The 15,491-nt window shown below is 55.4% G+C and overlaps 1 protein-coding gene across 1 annotated transcript; it reads left to right on the top strand.

Annotated features, from left to right (window-relative positions):
- Positions 1-155: 155 nt before the first annotated feature.
- On the top strand, positions 156-13,959 carry LOC126991544 (uncharacterized). The gene is made up of 4 exons (XM_050850281.1): positions 156-763; positions 850-2,116; positions 2,253-3,411; positions 13,946-13,959. Exons 1-4 carry the CDS (start codon positions 156-158, stop codon positions 13,957-13,959), a joined length of 3,048 nt encoding a protein of 1,015 aa, XP_050706238.1.
- The last annotated feature ends 1,532 nt before the right edge of the window (positions 13,960-15,491 follow it).

Raw genomic sequence — 15,491 nt, 5'->3', positions numbered from 1 at the left:
GCGCCTGCCGAGCCCTTTAGAGGGTGGGCGGGCTTTAGCTCTCCGCTGCCGTAGGTGAGCCGGCTCTTCGTAGGATAGTTTTTGTTACCCTTTTTTTTTTTTTGTGTGTTCAATGTCTATCTGTGTTCCAGCCGTTGTGGTGTCTTGTCATTAGGATGTCTACGGACAAGCGTGTCCGCCCCGCTAGCGACTCGGAGAGCTCCGACTCCGAGTCGCCTGCGGATAAGCAGCTACGCCTTGAGTCGGGGAGTGAGAGTGATGAGGCGGCCCTTATCCCGCTCCCCGACTCTTCTGATGAGGATTGGGTGGTGGTAGGACGGGTGCGTGACCGTATCCACCGCTCCCACCCACCTCCGCCACCTTCGCCTCCCCGCTCCCGTTCACCACTTGGCACCTCTGCTACCCCAACCCTGCCCTGCGGCTCACACCCGACGCCGTTACCCCGTTCTACTGCTGCTGCCCCCACTGCTGCCACCTCAACTGCCTCCACCGCTGCTCCTTCATCTGCCTCCGCCGCTCCCCATTCCACCCTGCTCGGTGCCGTCTCGCACCCCGAGCAGGCTGCTGCCCGCTACGCTGCTGCATCTCCTGCCACACCCAGGGTTGTCGTCCCTCCAACACCGGGGTTCGAGACTGCCCTCGACCTGGCGGAGGCCCTGGAGGAGGAGCTCGGGCTCCGCTTCCAGATGCGCTTCCTGGAAAACGGCAGCGTGTTGGTCACCCCGCCTTCCGAGGAGGCCCTCCGTGCTCTCATGGACACCACGTCGGTGCATGGGAAGGCGCCTTCACAGCTGCTGCTGATGAGGCGATCCCCCTCCTCCGGCCTGTGGCGGTGGTCCACCGTGACAGGTGGTACTATACCGAGGAGGTGAGGGAGGCGAACCACCGAGTCAACCAGGCCCGTAAGCTTAACAGGAGAGTCAACACGGAGGCGACGCGAGGCTTGCTGCGCGCTGCTGTCCGTCGCGCCAGGGAAACCGCCGACCGGGTGCAGGAGGAGCACTGGCTGGCGTGGTGCGAGGGACTTGACGGCTGTACGTCCGCTGCAGTCCTCTGGCGGAAGCTGAGGGCCGTCGCGGGGGGTGCGGTTGCGCGCCCAGCATTACACCCACAGCCCCAGGCCGAGGCGGAGCGGCTTGTTGCCACCTTCTCCTCCCGTGCTGCTTTCGCCCGGCTTCCGGCCCACACTCGCGACCTGCTGAGGGAGGCGAACCCCGGGAGAGTAGCCACCTTCACGGAGGCCTGCCTACAGGCGCATGCCACTGACGCGCCTATAGAGCTATGGGAGCTGGAGCGGGCTATCCCCAGGAAGGACACCGCCACCGGGGTCAACAGGATCCCCTACTCTTTCCTGGCGAACGCTGGCCCGGACATGCAGGCGGAGGTTCTGGCACTCTTCAACAGATCCCTCGAGCTCGGAGCACTGCCAGCCTCCTGGAAGCTGGCCACCATCGTTCCCATCCCCAAGAGTGGAGACGGGCTCCAACATCGCCCGATCTCCCTCCTAAGCTGCCTCGGCAAGTGTATGGAGAGAGTCCTGCTTCCGCGCCTTCAATGGGCGATGGGCCCCCTCCATCACCATCTCTTTGCCTTCCGCCGGGGCAGGGGCACCAGGGACTGCATCTCCACCCTCCTCTCTGGTGTCCTGGAGAGACGGGCGGTAGTGGTATTTATTGACCTCGAGAAAGCTTTTGAGCTCGCCTCAGCCCCAGCCATGCTCTCCATTCTGGCTGAAAGGGGCGTCCGTGGCCGCCTGCTGGCGTGGGTTGGCCATTACCTGGAGGGACGGAGAGCGGCCGTCCGATTTCAGGGCCATACGTCCGCGATAGAGACTTTTGAGAACGGCACGCCTCAGGGTGGCGTCCTGAGCCCCGTGCTGTTCAATCTGCTCGTCGAGAAGTTGACATCCCTTCCGACGAGCGGAACCGCCAGAGTCCTATCGTATGCGGACGATGTGGCCCTGGTGGTGTGGGGCCCCAACCAGGTGGCCTGCGCCCGCCAGCTCCTTCGCCGGCTGACTCAGACGTGCGCCGCCCTAGGGCTGGTCGTCAACTGGACTAAGACAAAGGCCATGGCCTTCCGCCACGGCCACCTTCCTGAGCCTTCGACCTCGAGGGTACGCCCGTGCCGTGGGTGCACACTTACAAGTACCTAGGGGTCACTGTTGACTCCAGCCTGTCCTTTGGCCCGCACATCGCCCGCGTGCGGGACGAGGTACGGCGGCTCACTAATGTGATGAGGGCCCTTGCCAGAACAGCGGGTGGGGATGGGGACAGGGCGTTCGGTCCTGTATTGATTACGGGACGCCCTGCCTGCTGACGGTGGGTCCGGCAGCGCTTCGGCCGCTAGAGACAGCTCAGAACGCCGCCCTCCGCGTCATCGTTGGCGCCCCCATGTGGACGAAATGCGTGTGCCTCCGGGCGGAGGCACGCGTGTGCAGCGTCGCCGCGAGAGTCACCCAACTCTCAGTGGGGCATCTGGCGGCGCTGCTCAGATGCATGGGGGCGGAGCAGCTCCGCGCCTCCGTCGGGCAGGCCCTCCTGCAGGACCCTCTCCTGTTCCGCAAGAGAACGTGGGCGACTGTGGCGGCGGCCACGATTCGCAGTAGCGGACTCCCCCACGCCCTTGTGACGGCTGTGGACGCCCCCCACCCCACCTACGTTGCCCGCCCCCGGTGGGAGCCGCCTGCATTAACAGCCACCATACGGCCGCTCGCCAAAAGGAAGGCCCTCCTCACCCCTCAGGAGCTGGCCAGAGAGGCAGACAGCAGAGAGCGGGAAGCAGCGCACCCTGAAGCCTCCGTATACTACACGGACGGCTCCGTCAACCACCAGACGGGGGCTGTCGGCGCTGCTTTTGTGTGCGGTGGGGTCACTGCTGTATTTCGTCTGCCAGACGGTTGTTCCTCCACCCAGGCTGAGCTGGCAGCCATTGGCGGGGCGCTGGATCATGCAGTGGAAGGGGGTCGGGGCCCTGTCTTGATCCACTGCGATTCAGTCCCTGCCATCCGCTCTCTGCTACAGGACCCCCCGCGCGACAACGTGTCCCTCCTCACCTCCATCCTTGCGAGGCTGGCAGAGTTGAGAGGAGCGGGGCGCCCAGTAAAAGTTAACTGGTTGCTCAGCCACTCGGGCGTGGCGGGCAACGAGGCGGCGGACGGCGCTGCTGCTGAGGCAACGCTCCTGTCTGCTGTCACGCGGCCTGTTGTGGTGAGCCTTGCCCAAGTGAAGAGGGACATGGCCGCACGATCTGCTACTGGGGTCGTCAGGGAGCTGGAGGAGGCCCTGGCTGCGGGCTCGCCGTCCGCGTACTGGTACTCGGCGGCCACTAACACCGGCGCCCGCCAGCTACCGCCAAATCTGCCGAGACGGGAGGCATCCAACATCCGCCGCCTCCGTCTCGGCTACAAATGTGCGTCGGTCCTTCACCCTGATGACCCTGCCCCTGTCGTGTGCCCTTACTGCGAGGAGGAGGTCCTCCAGCCGCTCCTCCACTACCTCCTCGAGTGCGGTGCGACGCGTAACCTGCTTCCCAACCGGGAGGGGCTCTCAGCGCCAGCCTTGGTGGGGGCCCTGGACGACAGGGCGCTTACTGCCCTAGTGCGGGCATATGAGCGGCCCAGGTAGGCTCTCTGTTCTGTATTATGTGGGCGTGTTAGAGTGCGTGTATGTATGTGTGGGTGTTTGTGAGTGAGTATGTGCGTGATTGGATTTTTAAGTCTGCTACAGGACGCCTGGTACGCCTGTGCCCCAACCCACTTAGTGGGAAGGGGTGTTAACTATCTATATATGTGCGTACATCGGCGTGTGTGTGCGCGTGTGTATGTATTTATGTACATGCACACGTGCGCGCGGCGTGCCGTGTATGCACATATATAGCCCCAGCCATGACTGCGACGGGCCGTCGTAGTCGACAAAGGCCCGTTCTCCTTCTTAGGGGTTAATCTTAAAAGGTAAGGTAAGGTTCATTCGCTCGCCGTCTGGGAACGAAGAAGCAGACATGCCCCCCAAAGCATCAGGAAAGGCCGCCAAGAAGGCTGGCAAGGTCCAGAAGGCCATCGCCAAGGGTGACAAGAAGAAGAAGCGCAGGAGGAAGGAGAGCTACTCAAGCTGGTCCACCCCGACACCGGCGTCTCCTCCAAGGCCATGTCCATCATGAACTCCTTCGTGAACGACAACTTCGAGCGCATCGCCGCCGAGGCCTCTCGCCTGGCCCATTACAACAAGCGCTCCACCATCACCAGTCGAGAGATCCAGACGGCCGTCCGTCTCCTCCTGCCCGGTGAGCTGGCCAAGCACGCCGTGTCCGAAGGCACCAAGGCCGTCACCAAGTACACCTCCTCCAAATAAGCAACCCACCAACTTGCTTGCAGTGGAAAAGAACCGGCTCCATCGGAGCCACAAACTATTTCCCGAAAGAGAACGAAGACGGTTAGTCTCTCTCTCTCTCTCTCTCTCTCTCTCGCTCGCTCACTCACTCACTCACTCACTCACTGAGCTGACCCACCAAGGGATGCACGGCATCAATAAGCGGACCGAGTCCCGCCAGTGGTCGCCAAACAGCGACCAAGGCTTGAAATCGCCAATGCTTCTCTCGGTCGTTTGTTGTCAGCTGCAGGGGATCATGACGAGCGATATATGCCTACATAGCAGCCGTCATCAGCAGTTAGTGATTCCGCCCCTCCGTTTATATTTATTTACTTGTTCTGGTAATTCCTGTCTTCCTGCCTGCATGTAGTCCCCACATATTCCCTACTCGTGCACCCGCCAGTTGAAATAAGTTAAGAGAGAAATCAAACAAACAAACAAACTAAGTAACTAACTAACTAACTAACTAACTAACTAACAAAGAAGCTAGTTAGGGAGCTAGCTCGTTTGTGTTTGTTTGTTTGTTGCAAGCTAACTTGTTAGTTAGTTTTGCTGTGGGAGTTTTGTTCTTAGTTTGTTGAGGTTTGTAATGCGTGTTGGCTTTCCTTTTTTTTTTTGGGGGGGGGGGGGGGTTGCTTGGGATGGAGTATTGCGATTTCTTTTTACATATTGTTGTGCTGGAAGTTTCCCCCGGCGACCATAGGCCTCTAGAAGGCTCCCGGAGAAACGAGCAAGGGGGGGGGGAGCAAGGCGAGCCGTCCGCGCGGCCAGGCGCCAGGCGGGAAGTTTTGCCAACTCGCATATATTTTTGCTACATGTTCTTGTATGATCAAAAATATACTGTAACATTCTAGACTGTACTGTTCTGGATATATATAGGAGAAGAGGGCGAGAGAGTGCTAGTCCCAGTCATAGTAAGCTAGTGGTAAGTGAAGAGTCAGAGTGAAGTGTACTACTAAGGAAGAACATTAAACTACAGAAAATGTGCAAAGTGTTTACATATCTCCCTCCCACGGAGTCTCCTGACGGCGACACGGAACGCAAGTAACACGTCCGGCATAACATTGGCGTCAGGAGTGTAGCCATTTGGTTTTTCGCCATGGAGACTCGTTCCCAAGCTGCCCAGATGGACGACATGTTGACTGAACTTTTGGAAGCCTTGAGACTACAGGGGGAGAAACAAGAAAGAGCACTCCAAGAACTCAAAGAACAACAAGAAAAAGCACACCAAGAACTCAAAGAACAACAAGAAAGAGCACAGCAACAACAAGAAGGAACACTCCAAGAACTCAAAGAACAACAAGAAAGAGCACAGCAACAACAAGAAGGAACACTCCAAGAACTTAAAGAACAGCTAGAAGATCGCTTCACGGGATTACAGATACAGCTAAAAGCAGTACAAGATGGAAGTGAATCAGTGGGAAGAGAAATGACTGATGTGACCACGAACTTGGGACAACGCCTGATAGAAGTGGAGAAAGAACACACGAATCTTCAACAAGAGATGGAGGTGGTACGGGAGACGACACACAAAGAAATACTAGAAGTAAGTGACAGAGTGAAGGCCCTTGAAGACTGCTTGGCTGGAAACGGACAGCCAGTGCCTGCAGGGGCTAGTTGTACCCAAGATGCTTCTCCTACGCAAGTCCGGGGTAGTTTGAGCCCTGTTTCGCCTGAGTTTATCCCCGCAAGAAGTTCCGCCAGCCCCATGGGTCTGCTGAGTTCGCCTTTTAGAAAGAAGCCTCAGGAGTTTGATGGCAAGGTCTCCGGGGAGGCTTACCGCGCTCAGTTTGAGCTGTTGGCAGCTCGGAACGGATGGGATGACCAAGAGTGCGCGGTACAGCTGGCCACTAGCCTCAAAGGGGCGGCGCTATAGGTCCTTGCTCAGCTCGACAATGCGACAAAGGGCAGCTACAGCGGGCTGGCACAGGCGCTGGAGCAACGATATGGGACCAAGCACCAGAACGAGCTCTTCAGGGTTAGGTTCAGAACCCGCAACAGGAGGCGCGGCGAGTCTCTTCAGGAACTCGCTCAGGACCTTGAGAGCATGGCGCACAAGGCATACCCAGGTGCCACCCCTGACTTGCTGACGGTTTTGCTGCGTGATCAATTCATCGATGCCCTGGACAGCCCTCAGCTGAAGATACAAGTGAACCAAGCTAAGCCAACATCAATGCAGGAAGCTCTGGCACGTGCCATGGAGTTTGAGTCCTTTGTTAGGTCTAGCTTGTCAAGCTTCAGGGACGACTCGACTTCTGGTTTTAGGGCACGAAAGGGCGCTGTCAGCGACACAGACAGGTTCCAAGGAACGTGCTGGTACTGCGAGAAGGTTGGGCACAAGGAGAACGAATGCTATAAGAGGAAGAAGGAATATGAAGGTGGCGCTAAGAAGAAGCCCAGGGAAGGACCCAAGTGCTGGACCTGTGGAGAAAAGGGGCACTGGAAGAATGAGTGTCGGAAAAATGTGCCTCCAACGAGGGACCACCACTCGGGAAACTAAGAAGGACTGGTTCACGGGGTCAACGACCAGTCTGTCCTGTACATACCCCGAATATATCAGTGCGCAGGAGAACCACCATGACAAGCTGCCAAGTGGAGGGCAAGGTTGACGGAGTGTTGTGGCCTGTGGTCGTCGACACAGGCTCGGAACGCACATTGGTGCGGCCTGACGTGGTGAGTCATCGTCGGCTTCCTAAGACACCGCATCGACTGTGCGGAGTCACAGGACACTACGCAGAGCTCAGAGGCCCAGTGGACGTGAAGTTTGAGCTCGGAGGGAAGGAAGAGTTCCTCTCTGTGTACGTGGCCGACATGGATGACCCCTGCATCCTAGGTATGGATTATCTTGTCTCCCACAGGTGCGAGCTGGACTTCCGAGCTAAGCAGCTGACTGTAGGAGGAAGGAGGGTGCCACTGACGACTGTGAACAAGGAAGACCTGCCAGTGACGGTCAAGCGCACCACCATTATTCCTCCGAGGTCGGAGATGCTGTTACCCTGTCAAATTACGGGTGTCCCCCCGGCTAGCCTGTGTGTGGTAGAGAGGAAGGCGATGCCCGGTAGAAAACGGGATGATTGTAGGCAGTACTTTGGTAGACCCTGCTGCAGCGGAAGTGCCTGTCGTCGTGGCCAATGTCTCCTTCAGCCCAAAGAAAATAAAACAAGGGACCATGGTGGGGTTGTGCCAAGAGATCGACCAGAAACCAAGAACCTGTGTCTGCAGGAGAACCCTGACGAAGCCCCAGGAGGAGCTGCCTGGGTACCTGCGCGACCTGTTTGACAAGAGCTCCAAGTGTCTAGAGGAACCCCAAGTGGAACAGCTCAGGGAGCTTCTCGTGAGGAATGCAGATGTGTTTTCCACAGGAGACCTGGACTTGGGGTGTACGGACCTGGTAGAGCACCACATCGACACAGGTAGCCACCGCCCAGTGAAGCAAGCTCCTCGAAGGATGGCACCAGTCCGTCGCAAGGAGATGGATGAGGTGATGGATGATCTCCGGCAACAGGGGTTAATCGAGCGGTCCAGCAGCCCGTGGGCGTCTGCTGTAGTGCTCGTTAAGAAAAAGGACTGTTCCCTCAGGTGCTGTGTGGACTACCGAGCCCTCAACGATCTCACCATCAAGGATTCATACCCACTCCCACGGATCGACGACACGCTCGACGCCTTGGTGGGTTCCAAGTGGTTTTCAACACTGGATATGAAGTCTGGATATCACCAAGTCAAAATGGCGGAACAGGACAAAGAGAAAACAGCCTTCTCCTACGGTCAAGGCCTGTGGCAGTTTAAGGTCATGCCCTTTGGCCTGTGTAACGCGCCGGCCACGTTCGAGCGGCTGATGGAGAGGGTGCTGGAGGGACTTCACTGGAAGACGGCACTCATCTACCTCGACGACCAGACCTTCGAGCAGGAGATGGAAAGGCTATCAGAGGTTTTCGCCCGGTTTAGAGCTGCACACCTTAAGCTCAGCCCGAAGAAATGCTGTCTGTTCCAAAAGGAGGTCCAATACTTGGGACACATCGAGAGCGAGGCTGGAGTACGCACTGATCCTGAGAAGGTGGCTGCGGTAAGGGACTGGCCGACACCCACCAACGTGAAGGAGCTGCGGAGCTTCCTCGGGTTGTGCTCATACTACCGCAGGTTTGTGAAAGGCTTCGCTACGATTGCTGCACCACTGCACCTCCTGACGAAGAAGGGGCGCAAGTTTGAGTGGACAGCGGAAACTCAGGCTGCCTTTGAGAAGCTCAAGGAGGCCCTCATCAGCTCGCCCGTACTCACCTACCCAGACCCCTCTAAGCCTTTTATACTGGATTGTGATGCCAGTGATGAGGGGATTGGTGGAGTGCTGTCCCAGGCATGTGCCGACATGGAACGGGTTGTGGCCTACTTCAGCAAGAAGCTCACCCCAGCCGAGAAAAATTATTGCGTGACCCGGAAAGAACTCCTGGCAGTAGTCAAGAGCCTTGACTTTTTCCATGCTTACCTGTACGGTGCAACTTTCACCATCCGCACGGATCACGCTGCATTGCGGTGGTTGAAGTCACTGAAAAACCCTGAGGGCCAGCTTGCTCGCTGGATAGGTAAACTAGAGCAACATCACTACACTATTGTGCATCGATCTGGGCTAACACACGGTTACGCGGACAGCTTGAGCCGGCGCCCCAGCCTACCTGAGTGTCAACATTGCCTTCAGAGGTAAAGCGTCCAGAATATGTGCCGCCGCACTACAGTGGAACAGACAGCGGAGGTGCCATGGGAAGACTTGGGAAAACTGCAGCGGGAGGACCGAGATTTGAGACCAATTATGGAGTGGCTGAGTCAATCGTCAACGCGACCTGGGTGGGAAGTAATCTCGAGAGAAAGCCCTACCACCAAGAATTACTGGACTCAGTGGGACACTCTTCGGATGGACAACGGGGTGTTGCAGCGACGCTGGGTCTCTCATGATGGTCTTGACCACTACTGGTCCACGGTGCTACCTGTGAAGTCCCGGGAAGGCGTCTTGAAAGAAATGCACGACAGCATCACCAGCGGACACCTTGGGGTAAAGAAGACACTGAGTCGCCTGCGCCAAAGGTTCTATTGGGTTGGCATGAGGAAGGACGTGGAAGAATGGTGTCACGCGTGTGAGGTGTGCTGTGCAAAGAAGGGCCCCAAGAAGAGTCACCGTGCCCCATTGCAACTATACCAGGTTGGAGCCCCCATGGAACAGGTGGCAGTGGATATTGCAGGACCCTTGCCTCTGACGACGAACGGAAATAGGTACATCTGCGTCACAATGGATTACTTCACCAAGTGGCCGGAAGCCTACGTCATCCCTGACCAGGAAGCCACTACCATCGCCAAGGTTTTGGTGGAGGAGTTCTTCTGTCGCTTCGGTGTGCCTAACGAGCTCCATTCCGACCAGGGAAGGAATTTTGAGTCAACAGCCCTTGTTGAGTGCTGCAAGCTCCTGGGTATCAAGAAGACCCGGACCACCCCTCTACACCCACAGTCAGATGGAATGGTGGAGAGATTTAATTGAACGTTGGGCCAGGAGTTGGCCAAGCAGTGCAACAATGATCAGTCTTTATGGGATCAGAAGCTGCCTGGGCTTCTCATGGCCTACAGGTCTGCCGCCCACGAGACTACGGGGTATTCACCGGCAAAGCTGATGTTTGAACGTGAGCTGCGATTGCCGGTGGACCTATTGACAGGAAGGCCTCCTGGGGAAAGCCTTCCAAGGGACGCCTCCAGTTTTGCCCGTCAACTAGAGGGACGGCTGGAAGAGGTGCACCATCAAGTCCGAGGTGCCTTGAAGTTCTCCAGGGAGGCCATGAAGCGCGGCTACAATATGAGGGCAAGCCACGTTGACTTCAAGGAAGGAGACCAAGTCTGGCTTTACAACCCGCAGAGAAAGAAAGGACAGTCTCCGAAGTTACAGAGCCCCTGGGAAGGCCCTTACACTGTGCTAGAACGCCTCTCCGACGTGACTTACCGAATCCGGAGAACGGAAAAGACCAAGCCGAAAGTTGTCCACGTCAACCGCCTATGGAGGTACCACGGTCCGGGAAACTACACCTGGAACAACTACAGACACCCAGCAGCCGATGAAAACGCAAGGGACGTCCAGAACCGAGAGGAGGTCGACGACGACATAAGCCTTCTGGACCTTTCAGCCGAGGGAGATAACCTCCCGGCTTCGGCAGATGTTCCAGGGACACCCCAAGAAGCGGACGACGACGAGGCGCACCAGGAGACAGACGTGCAGGAGGCACCGAGCAGAAGACAGAGACGACGCAGGCGTCCCCAGCGACAGGACAATTATTATGTTTTTGATTAATTCTCTTACGTTTGTATATAGTTAAGTGTGTGATCGGGACGATCACAATTAAGAGGGGGGGATAGTGTTGTGCTGGAAGTTTCCCCTGGCGACCATAGGCCTCTAGAAGGCTCCCGGAGAAACGAGAAAGGGGGCGGGGAGGAAGGCGAGCCGTCCGCGCCCCGCGGGGCGCGGCCAGGCGCCAGGCGGGATGTGTTGCCAACTCGCATATATTTTTGCTACATGTTCTTGTATGATCAAAAATATACTGTAACATTCTAGACTGTACTGTTCTGGATATATATAGGAGAAGAGGGCGAGAGAGTGCTAGTCCCAGTCATAGTAAGCTAGTGGTAAGTGAAGAGTCAGAGTGAAGTGTACTACTAAGGAAGAACATTAAACTACAGAAACTGTGCAAAGTGTTTACATATCTCCCTCCCACGGAGTCTCCTGACGGCGACACGGAACGCAAGTAACACGTCCGGCATAACAATATGTTAGATGACTTTCTCTTTTTAGTGAATCTGAAAGTCCTTTAGCGAAAATAATCACTTGGATTATAGTGTCTTTCCTGCAATATTTGCCTGTGCAATGCAATAAGTATTATTCCATCTATCACTGAAATAACTGGATGTTAATACAAAAATATTGCCATACTCAACTCCTAATACCTCCCCATTTTTTTTTTTTTTTTTTTTTAATGCAAGACCATAGGTAATAGTAGCTGTATCTACAAAACGATTGGTAATAGGATTATCTGTTACTCAAGCAAATGGTACAAATAAATAATTCTCCTTGAACAAGTTTGTTTTTACATCCTGTGCATATGGGATGAAAAATGAAATCTAATAGCCCTTTTATCAACCCTTTCATAGTTACTGAAATATTATAATACCTACAAACAGAACATATATATTTTCATTATTGTATGTGAGAGGTATAGAGGGAAGTAATTGCTTGTGAAGGCTTTTATTCTAAGAATTTACCACAAAAAAGTCAAAAAAGTTCAGAGTTAAAAGCGTAATGATTACCGAAGTAGAAAAATCATATAAGATTTATATTCATAACTCCCGTAACACCTATGTGTGAATATACCGCTCCTGTATGGTTTATGGTAGCAAAAGAATTCAAAGATATAATCAAGAGAGAATCATACAATGTAATAAACTCTACCCACATACTGGCCAAAGAATATGCTAAAGATATTTCTCAAGGAAAAAAAAAATAACTCCTTAGCAATGGCTTTTAGTTACAGCAGAAGAGCAACTAGTGGGGTTCCCCGTCCGCTAGGGGAACCTATGGCGTAGCTATTTGCGTGGGTCTCCTTAAACTTTTGTTGTTGTTGTTGTTGTTGTTGTTGTTGTTGTGTGTGTGTGTGTGTGTGTGTGTGTGTGTGTGTGTGTGTGTGTGTGTGTGTGTTATTCTAATTATAATTCTAATTCTAATTCTTATTAGCTAGCGCGAGGTGAGACTCCTGTATCGCAGTGTCTGTGCTGGCTGGCCCTGGTGCTTTTGCGCTTAGTTTAGCTTACCCTCCCAAACGTTTTCTTCTTCTCCTCAGGGTCTACCTCGCCACCTAGCACCTGCGTGTGAGACAGGATGTTTAGGTTGGGTTAAACTATACCGTGATGATGGCTGTGTGTGCATGTGAAGGTGAAGGTACAAACCGATGCATGCTTTCTCGGGTGAAACAGGGGATCATACATCACGTCAGTGCCTGACTGACTGACGGATTCATTTTACTCATTCCGGACCTACTCCACAGGCCACAGCAGTGATGACGACGGGCGGGTCGGAGCCCACCCAGCTACTACCTACCTACTTCATATCGGCGGGGGCAGCGAAGCATCTGATCTGCACGACGGCCATCATCGTCTCAACGACCTGCAGCACCTACCTCCCGGCTCTGTTTTGCGTTTTTATTTATTTGTTATGTTATGTTTTGTGGGTTGTTGTTGTCGTTGTCAACAGAGGAGTCCCTTACCTGCCTTGAAGAAAACAAACAAACAAACAAACAAACAAAGAAACTAACTGTGTGAAGCCTGCCAGACTCGGGGGTTATTAATTGTTGTTGTCATGACTGAGGGTCTTCTTCCTAGTAATATCAGCAGGAATTGACCTAGGAATGGCAGTATGTACTTACTGGGGTGTCCAGAACTCTCTTTTTGTCCTGAAAGGCCGAGGGCGATTACTTCTTGTCGGTCTTCTGGGGCATGAGCACCGCCTGGATGTTAGGCAGCACACCTCCCTGGGCAATGGTGACGCCGGAGAGGAGCTTGTTCAGCTCCTCGTCGTTGCGGATCGCCAGCTGCAGGTGGCGGGGGATGATGCGGGTCTTCTTGTTGTCGCTGGCCGCGTTGCCGGCCAGCTCGAGCACCTCGGCGGCCAGGTACTCCATGACGGCCGCCAGGTACACGGGGGCGCAGGCGCCCACGCGCTCGGCATAGTTGCCCTTCCCCAGGAGACGGTGGATCCTGCCCACGGGGAACTGCAGGCCGGCACGGCCGGAGCGGGACTTTGACTTCCCCTTCACCTTTCCTCCCTTGCCGCGCCGCTTTTTCGCCCAATATAGTGCAGCGCAGGATCGGAGGGCGGGGACGGTCGGGCGAGCCTGCCAATGGGAGCGCGTGCCGCCTCGCGTCCATTACAACAAGCGCTCCACCATCTCCAGTCGGGAGATCCAGACGGCCGTCCGTCTCCTCCTGCCCGGTGAGCTGGCCAAGCACTCCGAGTCCGAAGGCACCAAGGCCGTCACCAAGTACACCTCCTCCAAAAAAGCAACCCACCAACTTGCTTGCACTGGAAAAGAACCGGCTCCATCGGAGCCACAAACTATTTCCCGAAAGAGAACGAAGACGGTTAGTCCCCCTCTCTCTCTCTCTCTCTCTCTCTCTCTCTCTCTCTCTCTCTCTCTCTCTCTCTCTCTCTCTCTCTCTCTCTCTCTCTCTCTCTCTCTCTCTCTCTCTCTCTCTCTCTCTCTCTCTCTCTCACTCACTCACTCACTGAGCTGACACACCAAGGGATGCATGGTATCAATAAGCGGACCGAGTCCCGCCAGTGCTCGCCAAACAGCGACCAAGGCTTGAAATCGCCAATGCTTCTCTCGGTCGTTTGTTGTCAGCTGCAGGGGATCATGATGAGCGATATATGCCTACATAGCAGCCGTCATCAGCAGTTAGGGATTCCGCCCCTCCGTTTATATTTATTTACTTGTTCTGGTAATTCCTGTCTTCCTGCCTGCATGTAGTCCCCACATATTCCCTACTCATGCACCCGCCAGTTGAAATAAGTTAAGAGATAAATCAAAGCAAGCCCCCCCCCCCCCCCAATCAATTGATATGAGATTATGAAGCAGAAGGATATGTGGGAAAGGCAACAAGCCAGTGATCCTCCTCCTCCCCCCCCCCCCCCCTGCCCGCCCCAGTGTCTGTCTAAACTCTCTCCCGGAAAGTGACTTTGGCCCTGAAAAGGGCCTAGATATAGTGTGAGCAGATTGTAGTACTCAGACGGGCAACGCCCGCTTAGGCACGCTCGCCGCGAATGCGACGGGCCAGCTGGATGTCCTTTGGCATGATGGTGACACGCTTGGCGTGGATGGCGCAGAGGTTGGTGTCCTCGAAGATCCCGACGAGGTAGGCCTCGGAGGCTTCCTGCAGAGCCATGACGGCAGAGGACTGGAAGCGGAGATCGGTCTTGAAATCCTGGGCGATCTCGCGCACCAGACGCTGGAAGGGCAGCTTCCTGATGAGGAGCTCGGTGCTCTTCTGGTAGCGGCGGATCTCACGGAGGGCCACGGTCCCGGGCCTGTAGCGGTGAGGCTTCTTGACTCCTCCGGTGGCCGGGGCCGACTTGCGAGCGGCCTTGGTGGCCAGCTGCTTGCGGGGCGCCTTGCCACCGGTGGATTTCCTGGCAGTCTGTGCTTGGTACGGTCCATGGCTACGGACGAACAGAACAGTTGAGTCTTTCTTCTTCTTCTTTGATATTTACCATTTCGGTGACTGGATGGGCTGTGTTTAGAGCCCTGCAGAGGTGTGGGTCGCTGAGCTGTGCTCGCCGCCCTGAGCCATGTGGAGTCAACATGTCCGCATTTACGGAGTGTTGAATGCATCCCATAGCTGTGCGGGCGTGAGCTCAGGTCTTATCTGGGGGGTGGCGTATCTTCGCAGAGCTGAAGGAGTACGACGTCCGGGGTGCGTGCTATTATAGCTGCAGCTGCATTTTGCCTGGAGTGTTGGTCCCTCTCTGGTGCTATGCCATCTCTTAGGATGTTTGTGTCTTGGCAGTCGAGCAGGTAGTGCAACAGGGGTGTTGGTGATGGCGAATTGCAGTGCGGGCAAGGGTCGGGAGGGTTGTCTCGTACCATGTTTGGGGGTGACTGGAATCCTAGCCTGAGGCGGTGAAGGTTCAGCCGTGCCAGCAGAGGAGTTTTCGACGGTATGTTGGGTGGGCGGAGTCCAGTCGCTCGGGCATACCACGTTGCGGAGGGTGACCCCGCGGCCAGTTCGTTTGCTAAATCACCGCGCCAGAGGTTGTTTGTGACGGCCCTGATTTTGAGGGTGGTGCTGGAGAGGCTGGGATGCACTTTTTTGTCGGTGTTTGGCTTGAGGGCTGCCTCCCGGGCGACAGCGTCGGCCCTTTCATTTCCTTGGATCCCGATATGGCTGGGGATCCAGTGTAAAGTGATTTTTCCTCCCCTCGAACGCATAGAGGTTGCCAGGCTGTGGATTTCCGTGATCAGTTTGACGTTGTCTTGGGGTTCGGGGTTGCGGAGCGTCTGGAGCGCCGCAAGCGAGTCTGAGAGGATCAGCGTGCTTGGGGTGTGTATG

This window comes from Eriocheir sinensis, unplaced genomic scaffold, assembly GCF_024679095.1.
Source record: "Eriocheir sinensis breed Jianghai 21 unplaced genomic scaffold, ASM2467909v1 Scaffold3, whole genome shotgun sequence".
NCBI classification, from domain to species: domain Eukaryota; kingdom Metazoa; phylum Arthropoda; class Malacostraca; order Decapoda; family Varunidae; genus Eriocheir; species Eriocheir sinensis.
The sequence above is the reverse complement of the archived record's forward strand: the minus strand, read 5'-3'. Positions and strand labels throughout refer to the sequence as shown.

Excerpts from the sequence above, each read along its gene's own strand:
- LOC126991544 (XM_050850281.1), top strand. The coding sequence starts at position 156 with ATGTCTACGGACAAGCGTGTCCGCCCCGCTAGCGACTCGGAGAGCTCC. Across the intron at positions 764-849 it reads CGTGCTCTCATGGACACCAC|GTGGTACTATACCGAGGAGG; the intron begins GTCGGTGCATGG and ends CCACCGTGACAG. Across the intron at positions 2,117-2,252 it reads CTGAGCCTTCGACCTCGAGG|AACAGCGGGTGGGGATGGGG; the intron begins GTACGCCCGTGC and ends GGCCCTTGCCAG.